This window comes from Gopherus flavomarginatus, chromosome 5 (assembly GCF_025201925.1).
Source record: "Gopherus flavomarginatus isolate rGopFla2 chromosome 5, rGopFla2.mat.asm, whole genome shotgun sequence".
NCBI lineage: Eukaryota > Metazoa > Chordata > Testudines > Testudinidae > Gopherus > Gopherus flavomarginatus.
Genome location: NC_066621.1, coordinates 8,646,487 through 8,665,108, shown reverse-complemented (window position 1 = coordinate 8,665,108; position 18,622 = coordinate 8,646,487). Strand labels below are relative to the sequence as shown.

The following is an 18,622-nucleotide window of genomic DNA, read 5'->3' as shown; positions in this document are numbered from 1 at the left end:
GAGGGAGAAAACTTGTTCACCTTTGCCTCCAATGATAGAACAAGAAACAATGGGCTTAAACTGCAGCAAGGGAGATTTAGGTTGGACATTAGGAAAAAGTTCCCAACTGTCAGGGTAGTTAAACACTGGAATAGATTGCCTAGGGAAGTTGTGGAATCTCCATCTCTGGAGATATTTAAGAGTAGGTTAGATAAATGTCTTTTAGGGATGGTCTAGACAGTATTTGGTCCTGCCATGAGGGCAGGGGACTGGATTCGACGACCTCGCGAGGTCCCTTCCAGTCCTAGAGTCTATGAGTATTACAAATGTTTTTTATGGAAGGGGTCCCTGAAATTGCTTTGCCCCATGCCCCCTGAATCCTCTGGGCAGCCCTGTACAAGCCGCTTGGTGTTGACTTTGTACTGAACTTGTTACAGTGACTATTCAGGCTGTGGGCTGAGTGCCCTGCTGAAGGCAGTGTGGGCCAATGGGGCAGCCACAGGACTGGCAGTCAGGAGCTCTAGGTTCTAGTCCTCATGCTGCCCTTGGCCTGTTGTGTCACCATGAGCAAATCACTCCCACTTTACACTTGGGAGGCTGTGTGACCTAGTGGATAAAGCACAGAACTGGGATTCAGGAGACCTAGGTTCTATTCTGCGTTTGCTGTAATGCTTTTCTCTTAAGGCAAAAAAATGTGCTTGTTAGAAGGAGCCGTGTGGGGACTTGTAACTGCTGGCAACACACAGTTTGCAGCCTGTAGACATAAAGCAGAGCTCAGGTGCTGGCCTTTACGCAGACTGGCTTGCTGGGGCTATCATAGTGTAAGGCAGGAAGCTGTGCAGCCTTACAGTCCCTCAGTCAGAAGAGAGAGGGGCAGGTGTCTCTGCCCAGTGCCCAGGCAGATGATGGTTGGAGGTCTGAGATTGCCTGGGAACTCGTACAGTGAGCCATGGAGGGGGGAATACAGGGGCAGTTACCCTGAAGTGGTGATAGAAAGGAGACTTAAGTTGCCATAGTACACTGAAATTTTAGTCTCTCCTCTGAGGCTGCCAGTAAGGAGGCCATTAGTGCCAGCTGTGCTTGTGGGTTTGTGATGTTTAGTAAAATCTGGAGTGAGGCCCCCTAGACCAGAATCAAATGTAATCCTAGAGGTCTGCATCTGTTCCCTAGCCCATCCCCAGTGCTCCAGGCAAACTCTCAAAGGCACTTCCCCCTACACATCTTGTGCATGTCTGAATGGAAAAGCCCTGCCCTTCATCTAATATTCCACACTCCGCTTTTTATCCTCAGCAAAAATAAAGTGCTACATAAATATTAACTGAGCCTCACACAGTCTTTGAGAGATAGGCAGGGGATATATCAACCACTACAAAATGCAGCCACTTCTGGGGCGGCACAGAGCAGCAGTTTAATAGAACAGTACAAGACACATGCAAAACAAGAATCACTTTGGAAGCATGCTGCATTATTTTCAATTTTGTGTGTATGCTAGCTAGGAGGGGACCAAATTGTGCAGTTGCTAATATAACAAAAAAAGAGTTCTTATAGCAATGTGCTGCAAGTCATAGATATGAGCTTGTCCATATGACATCGGGGACAGTTATTCATGCTTATTTCCCATTTCCACACGGTTTTATCCCATCAACAAAAGCATACTGGCTGTGTCCTGGGGCATTCTCAGCTTTGCCTTTTGCTTGAGGAAGTCAGTACATACGCAAAGGGATTACGTGCTGTCCTGCTGCATGCAAAAGCCCCAAGCCAGGGAACTTCTCTCCCTCTGGATCTTTATGATGTGAGTTGCCTTTGCCCAGCCCCTACTTTTATAAGCTCAGGGAGCACAGATTCGTTAGCAACTCAGGTTGTCTCAGACCAGACCCATTTGCGGTAGAATTCTTAAGTATAGAAACTGCTAGTAGCATGAGCACAATTACACAGCATGAGATTGCTGAACTAGTCACAGAACCGGAACTTGTATGACCCTGTACACTGACCCGATGCGCACACTAGAGTAAATAGGGCTAGAGTAAATGTAGGCACAGGAGAAGAAAGTAACTAGCTGTAGTGGGACCAGTAGTTAACTGTGCAATTAGTAGCTACATTTCTGCATCAAACCATTAGTAAAAGCTACTTAAGGGCTGAAGCAAGCTCTGGAGCTCCTCTGCCACCCCAGCTCCAAGGGAGCCAAACAGCTAGTTCCTGGAGGAAGTGGTCACTGTTTTGATAAATTACAGCCTCTCTCCCTCTGGTTTCCTCTGCCACCCAGGGTATGGCTACACTTGCAGCTGTACAGCGCTGGGAGTTAAACCTGTCTTCGTACAGCTGAGCAGGGAAAGTGCTGCAGTCTGTCCACTGACAGCTACCAGCGCACTGTCGTGGCCACATTTGCAGCATCTGCAGCAGCATTGGGAGCAGTGCATTATGGGCAGCTATCCCAGCATTCAAGTGGCTGCAACGTGCTTTTCAAAAGGGGTGGGTGGAATGTGACAGGGAGCATGGGGGAGAGAGAGTGTAGATTTTTGGAGCTGACACTGTGTCAGCAGCTGCCTTGCACGTTCCAACCCCCTCCCCCACTCCCTCTCACTCACTGAAAGCAAACAGCTTTTTTTCCTCACAGACCAGATGAGCAGCCGCTTCGAAACGGAACCTCCCGCCCGCCGCGCTGCTTCTCTTCTCAAGCAAACACTAGCTGTGGGCATTCCAAAGGGAGCGCCCCTGCCTGCCTCTGCTCAGTCACAGCAAACAGTAGCTGTGTTTGGTTTTTTAGATAAGCAGCTCTGGGAGCCCGGAGTTGACAACAAAATAGAGGCATCACAACAAAACAAAGAGTAATCTTTACTTAAAAGGATTATGGGAAGCTTCCGGAGGTCAGTTACAGTGTACTAAGATTATTCCCTGTTTACACTGGCACCCCAGCGCTACTCTTTACTTCTCTCATGGAGGTGGAGTACAAGCAGCGCTGTAGCCAGGGAGATACAGCGCTGTATGTGCCTTGCCAGTGTGGACGGGGAGTGAGTTACAGTGCTATAAAGCCACCACCAGCGCTGTAACTCTCAAGTGTAGCCAAGAGACCAGTAATCTGTTATCTGCTTCAGCTTGGTCAGGAGTGGATTAATGGCTCACTGGTCCCTTGGTACTTGATAAACAGAGAGAAGAATCACAACTAATTATTGTGTCATCTTGCTACTTCCTTCCCTAGTATTCTACACCAACATTCCAGGGTACCCAAGAAACGCACATTGTGCATCCTCCTGTCCTGCCAGATCAGCAGGGGTTGTAATTGTAAAGCCAAATGCTCAGGTGTCTCTGGGGCTAGCCCATAATCCCCTCTCCAGCCTTATTGCCTACGCTACCTTCTATATAAGAAGAGTTCTAGAAACAGGGCACTCAAGCCAACAGAAGAGGCATGCATGGTGACCAAGTGCTCTGGAAAGAGCAGGCAAAGAAGCCACATCCCAGATGGTGGTTTGCAATGACTGCCATTGCAGTTGTTGGCATTTCACAGTCACTGGACAAGACTAAAGTGGGCCAGAGACAGGTTAGCAAAGGAGAAAGCGTTCAGGAGGCATAACCCAAAGCATTATCATGAACAGGAATGTTACAGCTCCATAACACATAGTCAAGAGAAGGTCAGAAAATCTAAGTGAACTGAGAATCAGGCCCAGCATGTATTACCACAGCCCTGTTACACTGCCAGAGTGGAGTAAGTGAGACTCAGGAATGGGGTAGATGGAAAGCTGAAGGCTGTAGCAGCAACCTACCATCAGAGGGCCAGTCTGCTCCATCCCAGCATCTGGCAGCCAGGCCTCCACTTTTCCCCTGACTCCCCACTGACCTGCATGCAGCCTACTCACATTTCCTCCCCGTCTTAATTAGGACATAATACAAGACTAATGTAATCAGTTTGTGCAGCCATGCCAGGTGCAAACTCTTCCTTTCCCAGCACAAATAATCCACTTTACTGCACTGAGGTTGCAGTCACAGGCTCCTTTCCCCAGTCCTGACACTGCTTGGCTCTCCCTAAGCCAAACACAGTCCTCACTGCCAGAGAGCCACCCTCCAAATCTCTGCTGCTGTGGAAAAGGCTGCCTTTTATAGTGGCTCTGCCTCCAGGCTGCTGTCACATGACCCAGTCACCTCATCTAGCTGCAGGCTGCACTGGGGTTTTAAGCCCTTGTTGCGAGTGCTCTATAAATGAGTGGAGTGCTTAGGATGACCAGATAGCAAGTGTGAAAAATTGGGAGTGGGGGAATAATAGCATTCTATATAAGACAAAGCCCCTAATATTGGGCTATCTGGTCACTCTATGATGGCTATACATGTAAATAGCTAGTTAACCATATGGTGCCGGTAGCTGGTGCTCAGGAACACATAGCATAGCTCCTGGGGTTTCTAGGACCAATAATACATGTTGTTGTGCATAGCAAATGGATTCGTGTGTGCAGCTCTTTATACACAGCTCTTAACACCCTTTGCAGCCCCAGCCCACCCAGTGACACCTTCTAATAGCATAGTCTGATGTGTAACGCTGTCTTGCTCATGGGAATTTAAAAAAAAGTAAAGCCAAACTGAGTTTATAAACAGATTTGTATCGCTCAGGCTGTGGAAAAACATTATACTCTGAACTAAGCAGAAATATTCCCAAACATATACAGAGCATGGTTACAAGTTTGCTTATTTCATGCATAGGGCATACAATCCATTTATCATTGCAGAAGGGGCATTTGGTTCCTTCCATTGTGATAAAATTATCTCTTGAAATTGCAGCTGTTAGTATTCAAGTGACAGAACTAGCAAGAGAAGTATCTACATTGAGGAAAGGTAAAATGCCCATGTGTTAGAGGACTAGGTCTTGTTGATGCATGTGATTTATGCCAAATGATTTCCCACTCTTTCTCTGGCAAAAGATTCGATATTTATTCCACTTAGAGGTGCAGAATCCTAATGAGCGATGTAGTAAAGTATTGGTTCTTGACACTAGACTTCTCTTGACTAGCAAATAAATCCCAAATCTTTTCAAACACGAAGAGTATGAAAGAAGCAGTGACAGCTAAATGCTTTCTGAATAGAGGGGATGTATGACTAGACTTGTAAGAATCTAAAGACATATTGTCACAAAAGATGCAAGTTGCTTGTAAAATGTTTGATATACCAGTCCAGTCAGAGCTCCCTCCAGGATCTCTCTCTCTTAAAATACCAACTCTCCTAAAGACCATTCCCTTCAAAATGACAAACAGTTTAGTCTAATGGCACAACAAAAACATCGTAGTCCCAATCTCACTGTCAATGAGATACAACTCGGTAACTGTGTTTTCACCTATTATATTGCCCTGTCCTTAGCACCTACTGACAAGTCCATTGGGAGTTGAATTTCTAGCTTCCCAGAATATTAACCAGGGGCCTCATTAAAGCATCAGAGTTCCCTGCATATCATCTGCAGCTTTTAGAATCTCTGTGGCTTCAGGGTCTTGACTGAAGTTCAACTACTCCCAGCCAGAGAGATGAGGCAGGCAGATAGCTTGAAAATAATAGCTGCTTCTGAGTGAGGACACTGAGCTCAGAGAGAGAATACGAATGAACAATGCTGCCTAAGTGCTCAGACAGTTGCAGAAATGTTGCTAGTTTCTATTCCCGTTATCCTGTGCGATATCATCTGCATTCAGTGAAGACTTAGGCTGTCCTGCTAGCCGCTTTACACTCTCTCTCTGCAATGTAATAGCTTGGCTCTTAATTCCATTAGCTACGCTAATTATTGTTACAGTTGTATTAGTCATTAGTTCTTGGGAAGAGTCATTCTCTGCTTTAATGTTCCCAAGCTCACTAAGGCCACGTCCAGACTAGGAATTAAAATCGATTTTAGATACGCAACTTCAGCTACGGGAATAACGTAGCTGAAGTCGAATTTCTAAAATCGAGATACTCACCAGTCTGGACGGGGCGCCATCGATGTCCGCGGCTCTCCGCGTCGATTCCGGAACTCCGTTCGGATTGATGGAGTTCCGGAATCGATGTAAGCGCGCTCGGGGATCGATACACCGCGTCCAGACTAGACGCGATATATCGATCCCCGAGCAATCGATTTTAACCCGCCGATGCCGCGGGTTAGTCTGGACGAGGGCATGGAGTTACATCTGATAATCTACTCCTTTTTTGTTTCTTTTTTAACGAGGTGAGGAGACACAGGGTGGCTACACCATATGCTCTGTGGCTCTTCATCACAATAGTAAATCTATGGGGAGGAGTTTTTTAATTTTTTTCCACAGAGAGGCTATGAAATGACGTATTCAAGTACGGTGGGATTAAAATGAATGTCTTGAGGAGTTGCTCAGCTGTGTGATTTAGAGCAAATTCCCGCAAGTGGGTTTGAGGGGGAGGGACACTTCCAGAAAGAGGAGAAGAAAGGACAATAGTGTGTCTCTGTTATATTACAGAATGCAGTCAAGGTAATCCTACAAACATAAAACATGGCATTCTAAGCTAATGTAGAGTGTGTCTGTATTGCATCTCCAACTTGACAGGAATGAGAGCAGTATCAGGGCTGTGTATTCAGGTTCAGATATACATGCCTGCCCATCTGCAGTCTGCATACTGTGCTTCACATCGCCTTCTGCACTGAAAATCCCTGGCTCCTGCAAACTATATAGCTCTTCAGCGTACCCTCAGATGGGACGTTTGGAACAGGATTCTGGTTAAAGTGTCAGTATTTCCTAGTCCACACATCCACTAAGTTCTTAGGACTGTATGATTAAGAGGGAGAACTACCTAAGTCTGCTTTCACTTGTGGAAAACTTTCCTCGGTTTAATAAAAATTAAGTATTTCTGTTGAGGAACCCCAGCGGAGTTATGTGATTCTTTGATACCCAGCAAACCTCCCACTGAAGAGAATGGAACTCTGATTTTAATTATAGTCTCTGAGGCGAAGATACTTTCTAACCTGTAACAAGAGTGCCCAGCAAACTACCTCCACCGCTCTGCCTGCTCCTTGGCAGTCACTGATCCTGTGCTCCCTGAGGGATGTTCTATTAAGAATGTTATTCTGTTTTCCCCATTTAAACCAGGCAGTGTAATTTATTTCCCCTCTCACCTTGCACAGTCTGTTTGCTTCACCTGCTGCGTCCCACCCCCAGCTGTAGGGTAAGCTCTACAGGGTGTAGGGTTTATATGACTGCAAAGCTCATTGCACAGACTTTGGCCACTGTATGAATATAACAACAGAGCATGTGCTGATGAACACTTGCAAAGAGAAAGGCACAGGAGAAGGACACTCATCAATACCATTGCTTTATTTTTCATCTTGTAAAGTGAAACCCTCCCCTGTGCAGAGCGTCAGGACAAGACCCTTAAGCACCCAGACGTGCTGACCCTCTGCCCAGGGGTAATGTTTCATTCATGTTAGCTCCAGTATTGTGCAAACAGTGGTCAGACTGGGCAAGTATAAGGGTTTCTGCCTGTCCCTCCACCCAGCACAAACCATGCCACAGGCAAAAGACTTTGCCTTCATTCAATGGCATTTTTATTAAACATCTGGTCCCTAGACCAGAAGCCAGTGGGCTCAGAGAATAATACACAGCTGGGCACCCATAAACCCTGCTGCTCCAATACCACCAGGGGCACATCCCACCACCTCCTCATGATTAACGCATTGCAACTGAGGTGCTACAGGCTGGGGACAGACAACATGGCCATGGGGTGTCTGAACCCTCTGGGGTGGCCCCTGCTAGAAGGAACCAGCCTTGCACAGGGAAGCACCTGGGCACCTGTAAGGAGCTGGAGCTGCCCCAGGTTGTGAGGGACAGAGGGCAAGAGGCCCTGGGAGAGACCCAGCATGTGCTGCAATGGAACCATTGGCCCCTGCGTGGTGGGGGGGATGGGGAGTGGGACATGGCCCACTGGGGATTTTGTCACAGGATTTTCTATCTCTGGGCCCAGAGCTTCCCTTTGTCATTAATTCTCTTAATGCAGCAGGATAACTTGATGCTTCAGTTAGAATATTGTGCTAAGAAGTCATTTAATGGTAGCTTCCCCACCCCTCCCTTCCGGGACAGTGGAACGCCCCAGCAGCTTCCCACCACACAGTGGGTGCTAGCGGGAGAGTTGTGCCTGCTCTGCTCTCGGGCTTTGCCCTGTGGCTTCTGTGTACCCAGCCCCAGGCGAGAGCTAAGGGGGCCCCATGCAGCTCCACGGCTGCTGGTTTATGGTTCAAGAGAGTGTTCCACAGAGCTCAACCCCTAGCCCCATGCAATTGCCAAGTGAAAGCAGAGATGCCCACCCCCCCAATGTGGGGAGGGCATGTGGCAACATTTGGACAGACAAAGGCACTCATGCACCTGGCTGGCCAGGCAGGGGCTGTTTCAGGCTAGCTGGGCCTGTCTCCTCTCTACTGCTTTATTTCAATCTGTGCCCACGGAGCTTGGTGTAATGAGAATAAGGAGCGTGGATTGGAGAATGTCTACCTTGACACACGGCACCGCTAGGAGTTGGACAGCTATGCAGACCCGTTCTTCCTGAGCACCGGTGGGCAGAGGCCCAGCTGCTCCTTGCTGACAGCAAAGAGCTAGCCACACTTTAAAGAGGCACCCACTCAGGCTCTGACCCACCATGCAGCCGAGATGGGGAGTGGGGGAAATAGCTAGAAGCCAACCCAGCAAATACAGCAGAAAATGCGAGCAAGGCTTTAAACCTTCCTCCTCCCAGGTTGTACGGACAGGCTTTAGAGCTTGTGAATTTTAATGCACCGCACCAGCTCTGCTCATGAAAGTGCTGAACTCCTCCTCAGAGAGCCAAGCTCGGCTCTACATCACAGCCTGGTGTCACTGCCATCGATTTTACCCCAAGGGAGCTAATGGAGCTGACTGACTGGATAGTGCGCTGCCATCAGAAGTGTCAGATCAGATAGTATATTCCTGCACCAGATGTGGTGCCAGGAACCCCCAGCTGCACAAAGCAGCCCCCACGCATGTTGGGATTGCCAGGATAAATGTGGATTGTAATTGATAAATGTACCTTGTAACCTGGACGCAACTCACCCCCATGGCGCCTCCTGCTGGTTGCTTCAGGAATTAGCTCAAATTCCAGCTCGGAGCGCCCTCTGCAGGCCAGTGATCCACCTTTCAGCTACTGGCCCCAAGTCCCTCCCTGGACCCCAGTGCCCCTTTTATGTGGGGTTCTGCCCCCTGGTAGTAACCCCTTCCTCTTTCTTAGGGGTTTCCCCTCCCTGGGAACCCCCCACCCTCTATCCCCACTTTGCCTCAGTGTCTTGGCAACTGCCTAGTCATTGGCTAGCCCCACGCCCTGGGGCAGACTGCAGCATTAGCCTCTCATCATCGGCAAAGAGGGTTGGACCTGCTGCCTTGGCCTACCCCTGGGTTGCACCCTGCAATGCCCAGTACCTCTTAGCCTTCTGCTAGGCTGCAGCCTGGGCCTTTCCAGGCAGGAGCTCCCCAGCTCCTCTGCCTTTCCCCAGCCCTGCTTCACCCTAGGTACTTTATTTGGTTCTCTGCAGCCAGGCCCTTCTCTCTCTGAACACAGAGAGAGACTGTCTGGGCTCCTGGCTTCTCTGCCCTCATATAAGGGCCTGTTGCTCAGTTTGGGGCCTGGCCCCAGCTGCTGCCACTTCCCCAATCAGCCCAGCCTAAAGGCTGCTTTTAATCCCTTCAGGGCAGGAACAGGGATCCACCCTGCTACACACCTGTAGAAGAGAACATGGAAAGGGCAGCTTGGTAATACCCGATCTGCAGCAGCACCCCCTAATTGTGCTGAGGAACGGGTCTATGACAGCAGCACCCATTCGATACATCACTTACATCCCTCAGAAACCCCTCACTGGGGCCTGGCTCCCTACACAGAGCTTAGTGATCGCAGCTTGTACTGATCCTCTGGCTCTGTGGCTCCAGTTAGCTCCCAAGCCCTCTTTCTGCATAGGTGTCAAAGCATTTGCTCTTGTCTATACAGATTAGACATTTGGCTGGAAGAATTCAACGGGGATGAGTTTTTCTCTTGTTTTCCAAGGTAGAATTTCACACCCTTCTGAGAGCCAGTAGCTGCAAGTGAAGGTTCTTACAGACTGCAGCTGAAGGCACCTATCAGAGACCATAGAACCCCACTGACGCATCCAGGCATTACAAGACTTAGCAGGGCCTGCTTTCTGGGCAAATGGAGCTCTTGAAAGGGAAATTGCCAAATTGATTCCTGTAAAAGGATAACACTGTGTATTACTCCAGCTGCAGAGTCTGGATCCAGCTGTGATCCCAAGCTATGCCAAATGTCAGGCTGTGCTCTGGGAGAGGGAGAGGGGAGCATGCTCTGGCTCTGGTTTAGCCCCATCTCGCCTGCCGAGTCCAAGGAGTTTTCAGAATAAAATCTGGGCAAGAGTTCTGTGAAGATAGAGAGGAATGTTACTCAAAGCCCAGCCCAGTCCTTCCCGTGTGTGGCTGGGAATCAGCCCAGTCCATATGCTTTATGGCGCCCTATAACCAATTAATACTAACAAAGCTTCCCCAGGGTTCCTTGTAAGATCTGCCCAAGTGGTCACTGAGCAAGATTGTCACCTGTGACTGGTAATTATAATTCCTTAGCTTTGGGGGAGGCAGTGTGAGACCCTGGGGCAGGTGAAAATCAGGTTCCCTGAAGATGTCTCAAACTGAGCTGCTAAAAACTGAGATTCAGGAACTTATCTCACCCTGTCTCCTACAGATGCCAAAGAGCTCAGAAAAAGCCCTACTGCAGGGAAGTGCTCTGCACCACGTCCCTGGAACAGCCTCTCAAGCACTGACTGCGTCAGCCACTGCAGCTCCACCCATGCAGCGCACACCGGACCACAGCAGGAGGTGGCAGGGGTTAGCAAAGAGTTTACACACAAATACTGGGGAACAGCCATTCTGGCGCGGACTGTTTGTTATCATGCCCAAGTAGACAAATAATAAGTGGGAAAGCGTCTGTGCTTGGTTCTGGTTCTGTGCGCCTGACTGGGCTGTGCAGCATACCAGTGACTGCTCATTTGGGCAGGGCACAGTGCTGGCCTTGATTCATTCCATGCATTAGTCAGAGGGCTCACTTGGGAGCAGCCCTAGCAGGAGGCCATGGACACAGATGCTAGAAGAGATCTCCTTTAGACTGAGAGAGCATCCAAAAGGCACCTTCTCCTCCTCTCCTTGCTCTGCGAGAAGCTGCACAGGGCACGGACCTGGCCCTACCAGCACTGACAGTGAGCATGGTTCGGAGGGTTTTACTCTGTTACCACAAATGAGACCAGTGAGAAGGGCCCTATTTGGATGGGTGAGTTACCTGCACATTTGAGACACTGGGCCATTTCCTAACTCACGTCAGCAGCTCAGCAGAGTTAGCGGAAAGTCTGGATCGATAAGCTTTGCAAACATCGAGACCAGAATGGCTCACAGGTTCATAAGCTACAATTCATTCATTCAATAGCTGCTCAGCAGAGGCACTGTCTGAATGGCTGTACATCCTCCTTTGGGCACATTCTGCTTTTTCACCTACATGAATTAACACGTTCTTCGCTGCTCAAGCCTTTGCTGGTACTGTAGGATGAGAACCACATTTATCTTCCCACTTTCTGCTAAAACAGAAGTGTACCTGGGTAGTTACAACTGGCTGTGGCAGACCAGTGCCTGCAGCACTCCCATGGAAATGAATGGAACCATGTATGTGATAGGGAGAGGATGGCAGGACAGAGCTAAGCAATTGTCCCATACTGTCCTGGGGGTGTTCTGTGAGGCTTGCTAGATGCTACTGGCTGTACACAGCCTGCTCTGCTCACCTCACAGCCAATATGACCCCTTCACAGCCTGTCTTTTAATAATCCCTCTGTTAGGAATTCTCTGCTTGTTCAGTACGTGCCATTAGCTAACCCCATTCTCTCTCCCCTGAGAAAGCCCTTACCACTTCCTACACACCCAACCTTGAACTCTGCTCCACAGTCAAATACAAACTACACACTTGGCATTGTTACAGACCCTCTCCACTGACGATCCCGTCCTTTCATTCCCCTCTGACACTTTTACAATAAAGAGGAAACTTGTTTTCTTCCTTCTGGAGAAAAGGAAAGAAAAATATCTTTTCTCTCTGGGCTCTGATGTTCTTTAACTGCACTGTATTTTTCAGATTTCACGCTGGAAGGCACTATAAAAAACCGTATCATCTGCCTCAGCTCTGAAGCGCTGACCAGTGTGCTAGTGGATGCCTGTCCCAACTGGGGCTGGCTTTATTACCAAAGAAATGAACAACAGAGTTAGGTTTAAGCCTTCCTCCTCAATTGGGCTGCTCCTCAGCTTCCTACCCCAGAATTGCTCAGTCCACACTCTATATCCTCTCACTCCAGGGAGCCACTCCCTAGTCCATTATGTCCAGGTGGGGTAAGGAGCCACCTGCCTCTGGTAGTCACAGCAGAGCCCTGTTAAATAACTTGCACCTAGAACTGCAAGTGATCTATGGTACAGAAGGGTCTGTGAGCAACAGCAGCCCAGCGCAACAGCCACTGAATATGCTTTTGGGAAAAGCTCTCTCAAGCAGTCTATACATATTACCTGTCTCTTCTAGGTGTCAGGAATGGCTTAAACATGGGTGCCATATTAACAGAAGCTAAACCTGGCCTTGTTGTTTGCATCACAAAATGAGAATATTAAGAACTTCATTTAGGCCAAATGCTAGCATCCCCGGGGCTACTGCTGCCTGAGACCTGGTGCATATTTGTTATCCTGTTATGGCTACTATTCCTTACAATAAGCCAGCCTCAGTAAATTAGTAATGTGAGCTGTGGATTTTTAGCAATAACTACAGCATTATGGAGATGTTTGCAACATGCACGACAGCTCTACCATTATAATGATAAATGTGGAGTTTCACACAGAAATAATGAGTCTTTGCTCCAGGGCTGTAGGAACTGCTATGGTCTTATCCAGTGCAAGTACAATAGGAAGGATTTCAAGGATGAAAGATAAAGCCTGCATGCGATGATCCTTAAAGATAACAGACACCCTTCCAAAGCAGCCCAGTACACAAAGGACTTCCATCTCAAACAAGACAGTTAATCTGGCAAATTTCTTAACTATGTATTTCAGTGGTTTTGTTTAAACTCCCTCTTATAAGGAACATTTCATAAGGAAGAGCCTTTCAAAGCCATTGGAAAATTAAATTCAATCCAGCCTCAAGCCAGCTTGCTCAGCCTGTGGGGAGTAAGGGCAGACTCTGGCTACAAAATGACCTAATCAACGCTTTTCGTCCGGTAGGTAAAGATTAGCTAGAGAACTCCAGCTGTGGCCACAGAGAAATCGAAGCATGTTCTCACAGTGGGAAAAGCAAGCAATTTCATAGCAATGTCTGGAGTGCAAAGCTGGTATTAGGATTTCAAAGCAGTGAACTATTCCCTAGAAGTAATTTGAAGTTAGAAACATTAAATCAGCAAAAGAACACTTCTGTCTTAAGTCTCCAACACACTAGTCATGTCAAATAACTGATGCGCAAATCAGGTTTAGGCTGCACACCCTGGGACCAGGAAATTCATCACAGAATCTACGCAAAACTGTATAGGCCTGAGCCAGGAGACTCACAAACTGAACAAACTCTGGAGCAAGTGACTGGAGTAGCACTGAGAAGGGGGTTATAGGGCAGTACTCCAAGTGCCGGGGGCGGGAGTGCTGAGTAAGTGCCAAAATCGAAGGACGATGGATGAAGATAAACAAAAAAGGGCTGGTGTTTTGGGTGGGCTGGGGAGCGTCTGGCTCGACTGGTGCCTGTTGTTCATAGGAACAGATCCTCAACTGCTCAACAAAATATTCTTGTCAGAGAAACAGCCACCATAGGCATTGTTCTGAAAACGCCCCTGTTCGGAACCGAGTAGCAGGCAGCCCATTGACAGCTGTCAGTTATGAGCAACCACATCGCCCCTGAACAGTGAACAGAATCAGTGCACTGCAATGCGCACACATGGACTCCACGCACAACACGCGCACACAGACCAGGTTCCAAGTCCACGCTGAGGGTATGTCTGCACTACAGCTGCCACAAGCGGCACAGTCATGGTGCTGCAGCGGCGCAGATGTTGTGATGTTGTGTAGATGCCTCCGTCGACGTAGGTATCCACCTCTCCGAGAGGCTGGAGCTAAGTTGACAGAAAAATCCTTCTGCCCACCTAGCCACATCCCCACCTTGGATTAGGTTGACCTAACTATGGCCGTCCAGACGGTACATTCTGCACAGCCCTGAGTGACATAGCGAGGCTGACCTCAGTTTTAGGTGAAGACCAGGCTGCGGGACCGTTCAGGATTAGCACCAGCAAGGCAGTGCGGAAGGACCTAATCATAGGTCCTGGATTTCTCTGAAACAGGCTGAACTGAAATCCAAGAGGAAGTGAGAACAAAGAGGATCCTGCAGAGCTCTGCCTAGTGAGTGTCCCAGCTGCAAACAGCAAGTGCAGGGGCCACCTGGGTGCAAATACGCCCAATCTCCATACAATGTTGCTAGAGGCAGCTAGAGCATGAGGATCTCCCAGTGGGGAGGCACTAGTGTAGGACTTGGAGATCTGGAGTCCCTGCTCTACCACAGACTCCCCGTGTGACCTTGGGCAAGTCACTCAGCCACTCTGTTCCTCAGCTCCCTCCCCCCCCCCCGACACCCCTCACAGATGGGCTGGTGTGAAGATAAATGCACTACAGGTTACCAGATGCTGCGTCAGTACCTGGGACCCGCAGCCACACACTGGTTTGGTACGGCTATGGGCAGCCCTGGCTCCCAAGGGCTCTGTCTTTGGGAATCCCGACAAACAAGTCTCTGCTGCCAGCGTGTCAGGGTCAGAACCGGCAGTGTGATGGGATGGAGTTCAGAGTCAAACAGGAACTGGAACGTTTCATCTATCCCTAGCCTCAGAAACACTTCAAGGGACTGACTGCTCAGTTCAGCTCACTCCATCCTTTCCTGCACAGAACAGCCAAACTCCAGCTCTGGATGGGCTGTCCGGCAATTGCATTAGCAACGTGCAGCTCTCTCCCTTCCCTCAGCACTGCACCTCCCCGGGCAGGGCACAGCTTGAGGAGGTCTCAACAGCCCTTGGTATCTGTGGCCAGCAGATGGGTGGCGCTTGTAGGTTAAGGAGAGCCCTAGCTTGAGGGGAATGCAAGGAAAGGTCAGAACTCAGTGCAATGACGGAGTGATATTGTTGGTAGAAATTGAGTGGCAAGATGGGGATGTGGCCAGCGAGTGAGAGCAATACTGCTAGAGGTCATGGAGCAGTGCCAACAGGTGTCCTTTAATATTGCTGGCCCCTGTGGAATAGCTATGGCTATGCAAGAGCTCAGTCCCTGGCAGAAAGCAAGAGAGCTCAGAGACCAAATAACCCTGCGGGATTACACAAAGCATTCACTCCGTTTGCCAGACAGGTGGATATGCTCATCACCAAGCAGGGATGACAAGGCCTTTGCTTTGGGCCACAGGGCTATGGAAATCGCATATTCTGCAGCCTCAGAAATAAGGCTGTGACATGAGACAGAAAAAGAGAAAGTCGCTTCCAGACCTACAGAGCAGATTGGTTTGTTGTTAGCCCTCAGCACTAACTATCTCCAAACAGGCACTCCTGGAGGTGATATGGGAAGAGCAGAAAACCAGTGATTTATGTGGGGGTTAATGTGCACGCTACTGAACTGAGCAGCCAGTATGGACAGTTGGCGCCCCCCGCTGGCCATAACCACAGTCTGACCAGTCACAATGGATCAGAACCACCCCCTTCATTCACTAAAGAAATTCAAAGCACCCACCAAAACTCCAGTCTCCAGCCTCTGCTGCTCCTAAGGATCCTCCCTCCGGGCTGCTCAGCTCACACACTAGATCTTCTCTGCAGAGAACCACCTCTATGTCCTCTCATCCCCGAGGGGTAATAAGCGTCCTTTTCAGTGAGCCAGCACAATAGGCTTTATTTCCCAGCAGGATCATCACCTGCTGACAGGGTGTGGGGCTAACACTGCAGCCTCTTACAGGCCATTGTTCATAATGTGTTGCCCTGTCTCACCATCACCGTTATTGCAGGTATTCTCCCCCGTGCAGCACAAGGGAGGGAGCTACTGCAACTGCTCCACTGCCAAAGAGCGGATGAGGGTAGCACTGCATGAGTCATTAGTCAGCATCACCCATACTCCCAGAGCTCATGTGGCCAGCCCAGCTCCACCAATAGCCAGGGGGCAGTGAGGAGTGACACTGCCAGGCAGCGCTGATAGGCAGTGTACTACCCTGTCAGACAATCATAGCCCAACAAGACCCCGACTGTGCACTCAGGGCTAAGGACAGCATCTGAATGATGAAGCTGCCACTATTTGTACATTTTATCTCCAGATTCACAGATTTTACAGCTACAAGGGATCATTATGATGCTCTAGCCTGTCCTGCACAACTTACGGAATAGAATTTTACTTAGTGATTAATTCCACAACTTCTGGTTGAACTTTAAAAGAGGTGAAATGATGATGTAAACTTATACACGAAAAGCAAACAAAAGTTATGCTTCCAGCTGATCCCTCTGGGTGTAGATTTCTGAGGGGCTTCTGAGAGAGCCAGATTAATACTGAACAATAATAATGGCTTGAGCGTCTCTGCTTGAATTTTCCATGCAGGATCAGCTTGGAGGCTGGAGTTGTTTGCTAATTTGTTTTGTTTAGAGGACTTGAAAATGTTACTTTTCAAAAAGGTAAAAAGAAAAGCTCCAGGAAACTTAGCAATTCCTACACGTTTCCAAAATGATGTTTTCTGATACTGTGGAAACAGGTCACCCAGTAAATAAAGACAGTGTAACTTCTCAAAATGGAGGTAAGTGATCTGATGGACCAGGATGTTCCTCCAGAGTAATTTATTAATGTCCATCCTATGCACATGGTAGACACTGAGAGCTTTCAAGCTACCATAGACTGAGTACGTGACTCACCACATGTGGGGCACAAGTCGCACAACAAACAGTACTGAACAGGTAGGTAACAGCAAGATGGGGCAGGTGGAGCTAGAATGGGATCTGCAATAAATGAGGACCCTGGTAGAGCTGACAGGCCTGTGCACACAACAGCCTCCCTCTCCACTATGCTTGGGTCATCATCGGTGGAGTTTAAACCGTAGGTCTTCAGTGCTAAAAGTATGAGATCCTCTCACTTGTGCTAATGGAGAAACTCTGTTAACTAGCTACTCTAATAGACTCTTATTATTGGTGTGGAGCAGCCGGGGGGAGGAGAGGACAAAGACACACGCTCTCCTGGTGTGGATGGCTAGACACACTATCCAGTTTAATGTGCACAGGCAGTGCATATAACATTGATGCACAATATCTGCATAAATCTCAACCCATCTGAAAGCCAACGTGGCTCCTCTGCAGCAGATACTCACAGTTGTCGCGTACTGAATGTCCTTCCAGATGGAGGTTTCCCGGGAAATGTCCGAGGCCTCAAACAGGTTCTCCAAGATAACCTCCCCTATCATGTCATGCCTGGAGAACCTGTCGAAGTCGAAGACACTCAGGTGGAGTTTCCTGCTAGTCAGCTCCTCATAGGGCACAGGGAAGTGGAAGGACTCATCAAAGGTGGGGTTCAGAGTCTTCCTGTGGACTCGTGTCTGGAACTTGCGCTTCCTGTCCGGCAGGAGGTAGATCTTGACGTAGGGATCTGAGCTGCCGCAGAAATCCTTGGCCGGCAGGTCAAAGGCCTTGAGGATCCGCACAATCAGCGTCTCGTTCTCATAGTCATATTTGAGGGTGAAGTTTATTTTCCCACAGGTTTTTGCCGCCTCCTTTTTCGGGTCCTCAGAGTCCACAGACTTTTGCTTATAAAGCTCTGGTTTAATCCTTCCGATGCTCGTTGGCTGCTCGGCCTCAAGGGGCGGGTCTGTGCCATAGTCCATGCTGGACACGTGCATCTGCCGAGGCAGGTGCCTCTTGAAGGAAATGTGCCTGCAAGGGGAGAGGACAGTTGTACACTTTGCCTGGCACATTCCCACTGCTCCCTCCCTAGATTAACCCAAGCAGAGCTGGGGATGGGAGAAGGAGGGGAACGAGTGCTTGTGCTGTCTGTGGGGAACCTCTGAGCTGGTTATGAGTTTGGGGCATTAGGCTCTCTTCCTGGATCTGCAATGGAAACATCTCAGCCTAGCTTGCAGAGGTGCCGCCTCCCCCCTCACACACAGAGACGTGCCTGAACTGAGGAGCCCAGATAACAAGCAGAAGCCCAGGGGCCTTCCAGTTCTCATTTGTTCTCCTTCCATGCCCCTGTGACATAAATGAGAGCAAATACACTGTGTCCAAGCCACAGCCCACAGGCCAGGGAGACTCTCCAGTTCTCTTGCACTCTTCCATTGCCAGACCATGGCACTAAACTTCCTTCCCCTCAGAATTCACAGGACTGTGAAAGCCAGGCAAGTAGAGGCAAGACTAGCTAAGATGTCTGCCTCCGGGCCCTGCTGTACTCAGACCTCCCCCAACAGATGCCAGCCAGGCAGTGGCACATGCAGACCTGGCAGGCTGTGTCCCCATCTCCCATGGAAGCAGCTCCAGTCCCAGGGGACCTCAGCATTAAAAGCATTTCATGCTTCTTCAGATGCATTTTTCATGTTTCACTCTGAAGGGAAGGGGCTCAGAGAGGCCCTGCTGATTTCCCAGTACAGGTTCTCC

The 18,622-nt window shown here is 49.0% G+C and overlaps 1 protein-coding gene across 5 annotated transcripts in view; it reads right to left on the bottom strand.

The window, feature by feature from the left end:
• Window positions 1-18,622, bottom strand: part of SYT6 (synaptotagmin 6) — a 97,249-nt gene that overhangs the window by 31,340 nt on the left and 47,287 nt on the right. For all 5 annotated transcript variants that reach the window (XM_050954341.1, XM_050954342.1, XM_050954343.1 and 2 more), the window contains one exon: window positions 17,347-17,905. In XM_050954341.1, the coding sequence (XP_050810298.1) occupies window positions 17,347-17,905 (559 nt within the window). The remainder of the gene's footprint in view (window positions 1-17,346; window positions 17,906-18,622) is intronic.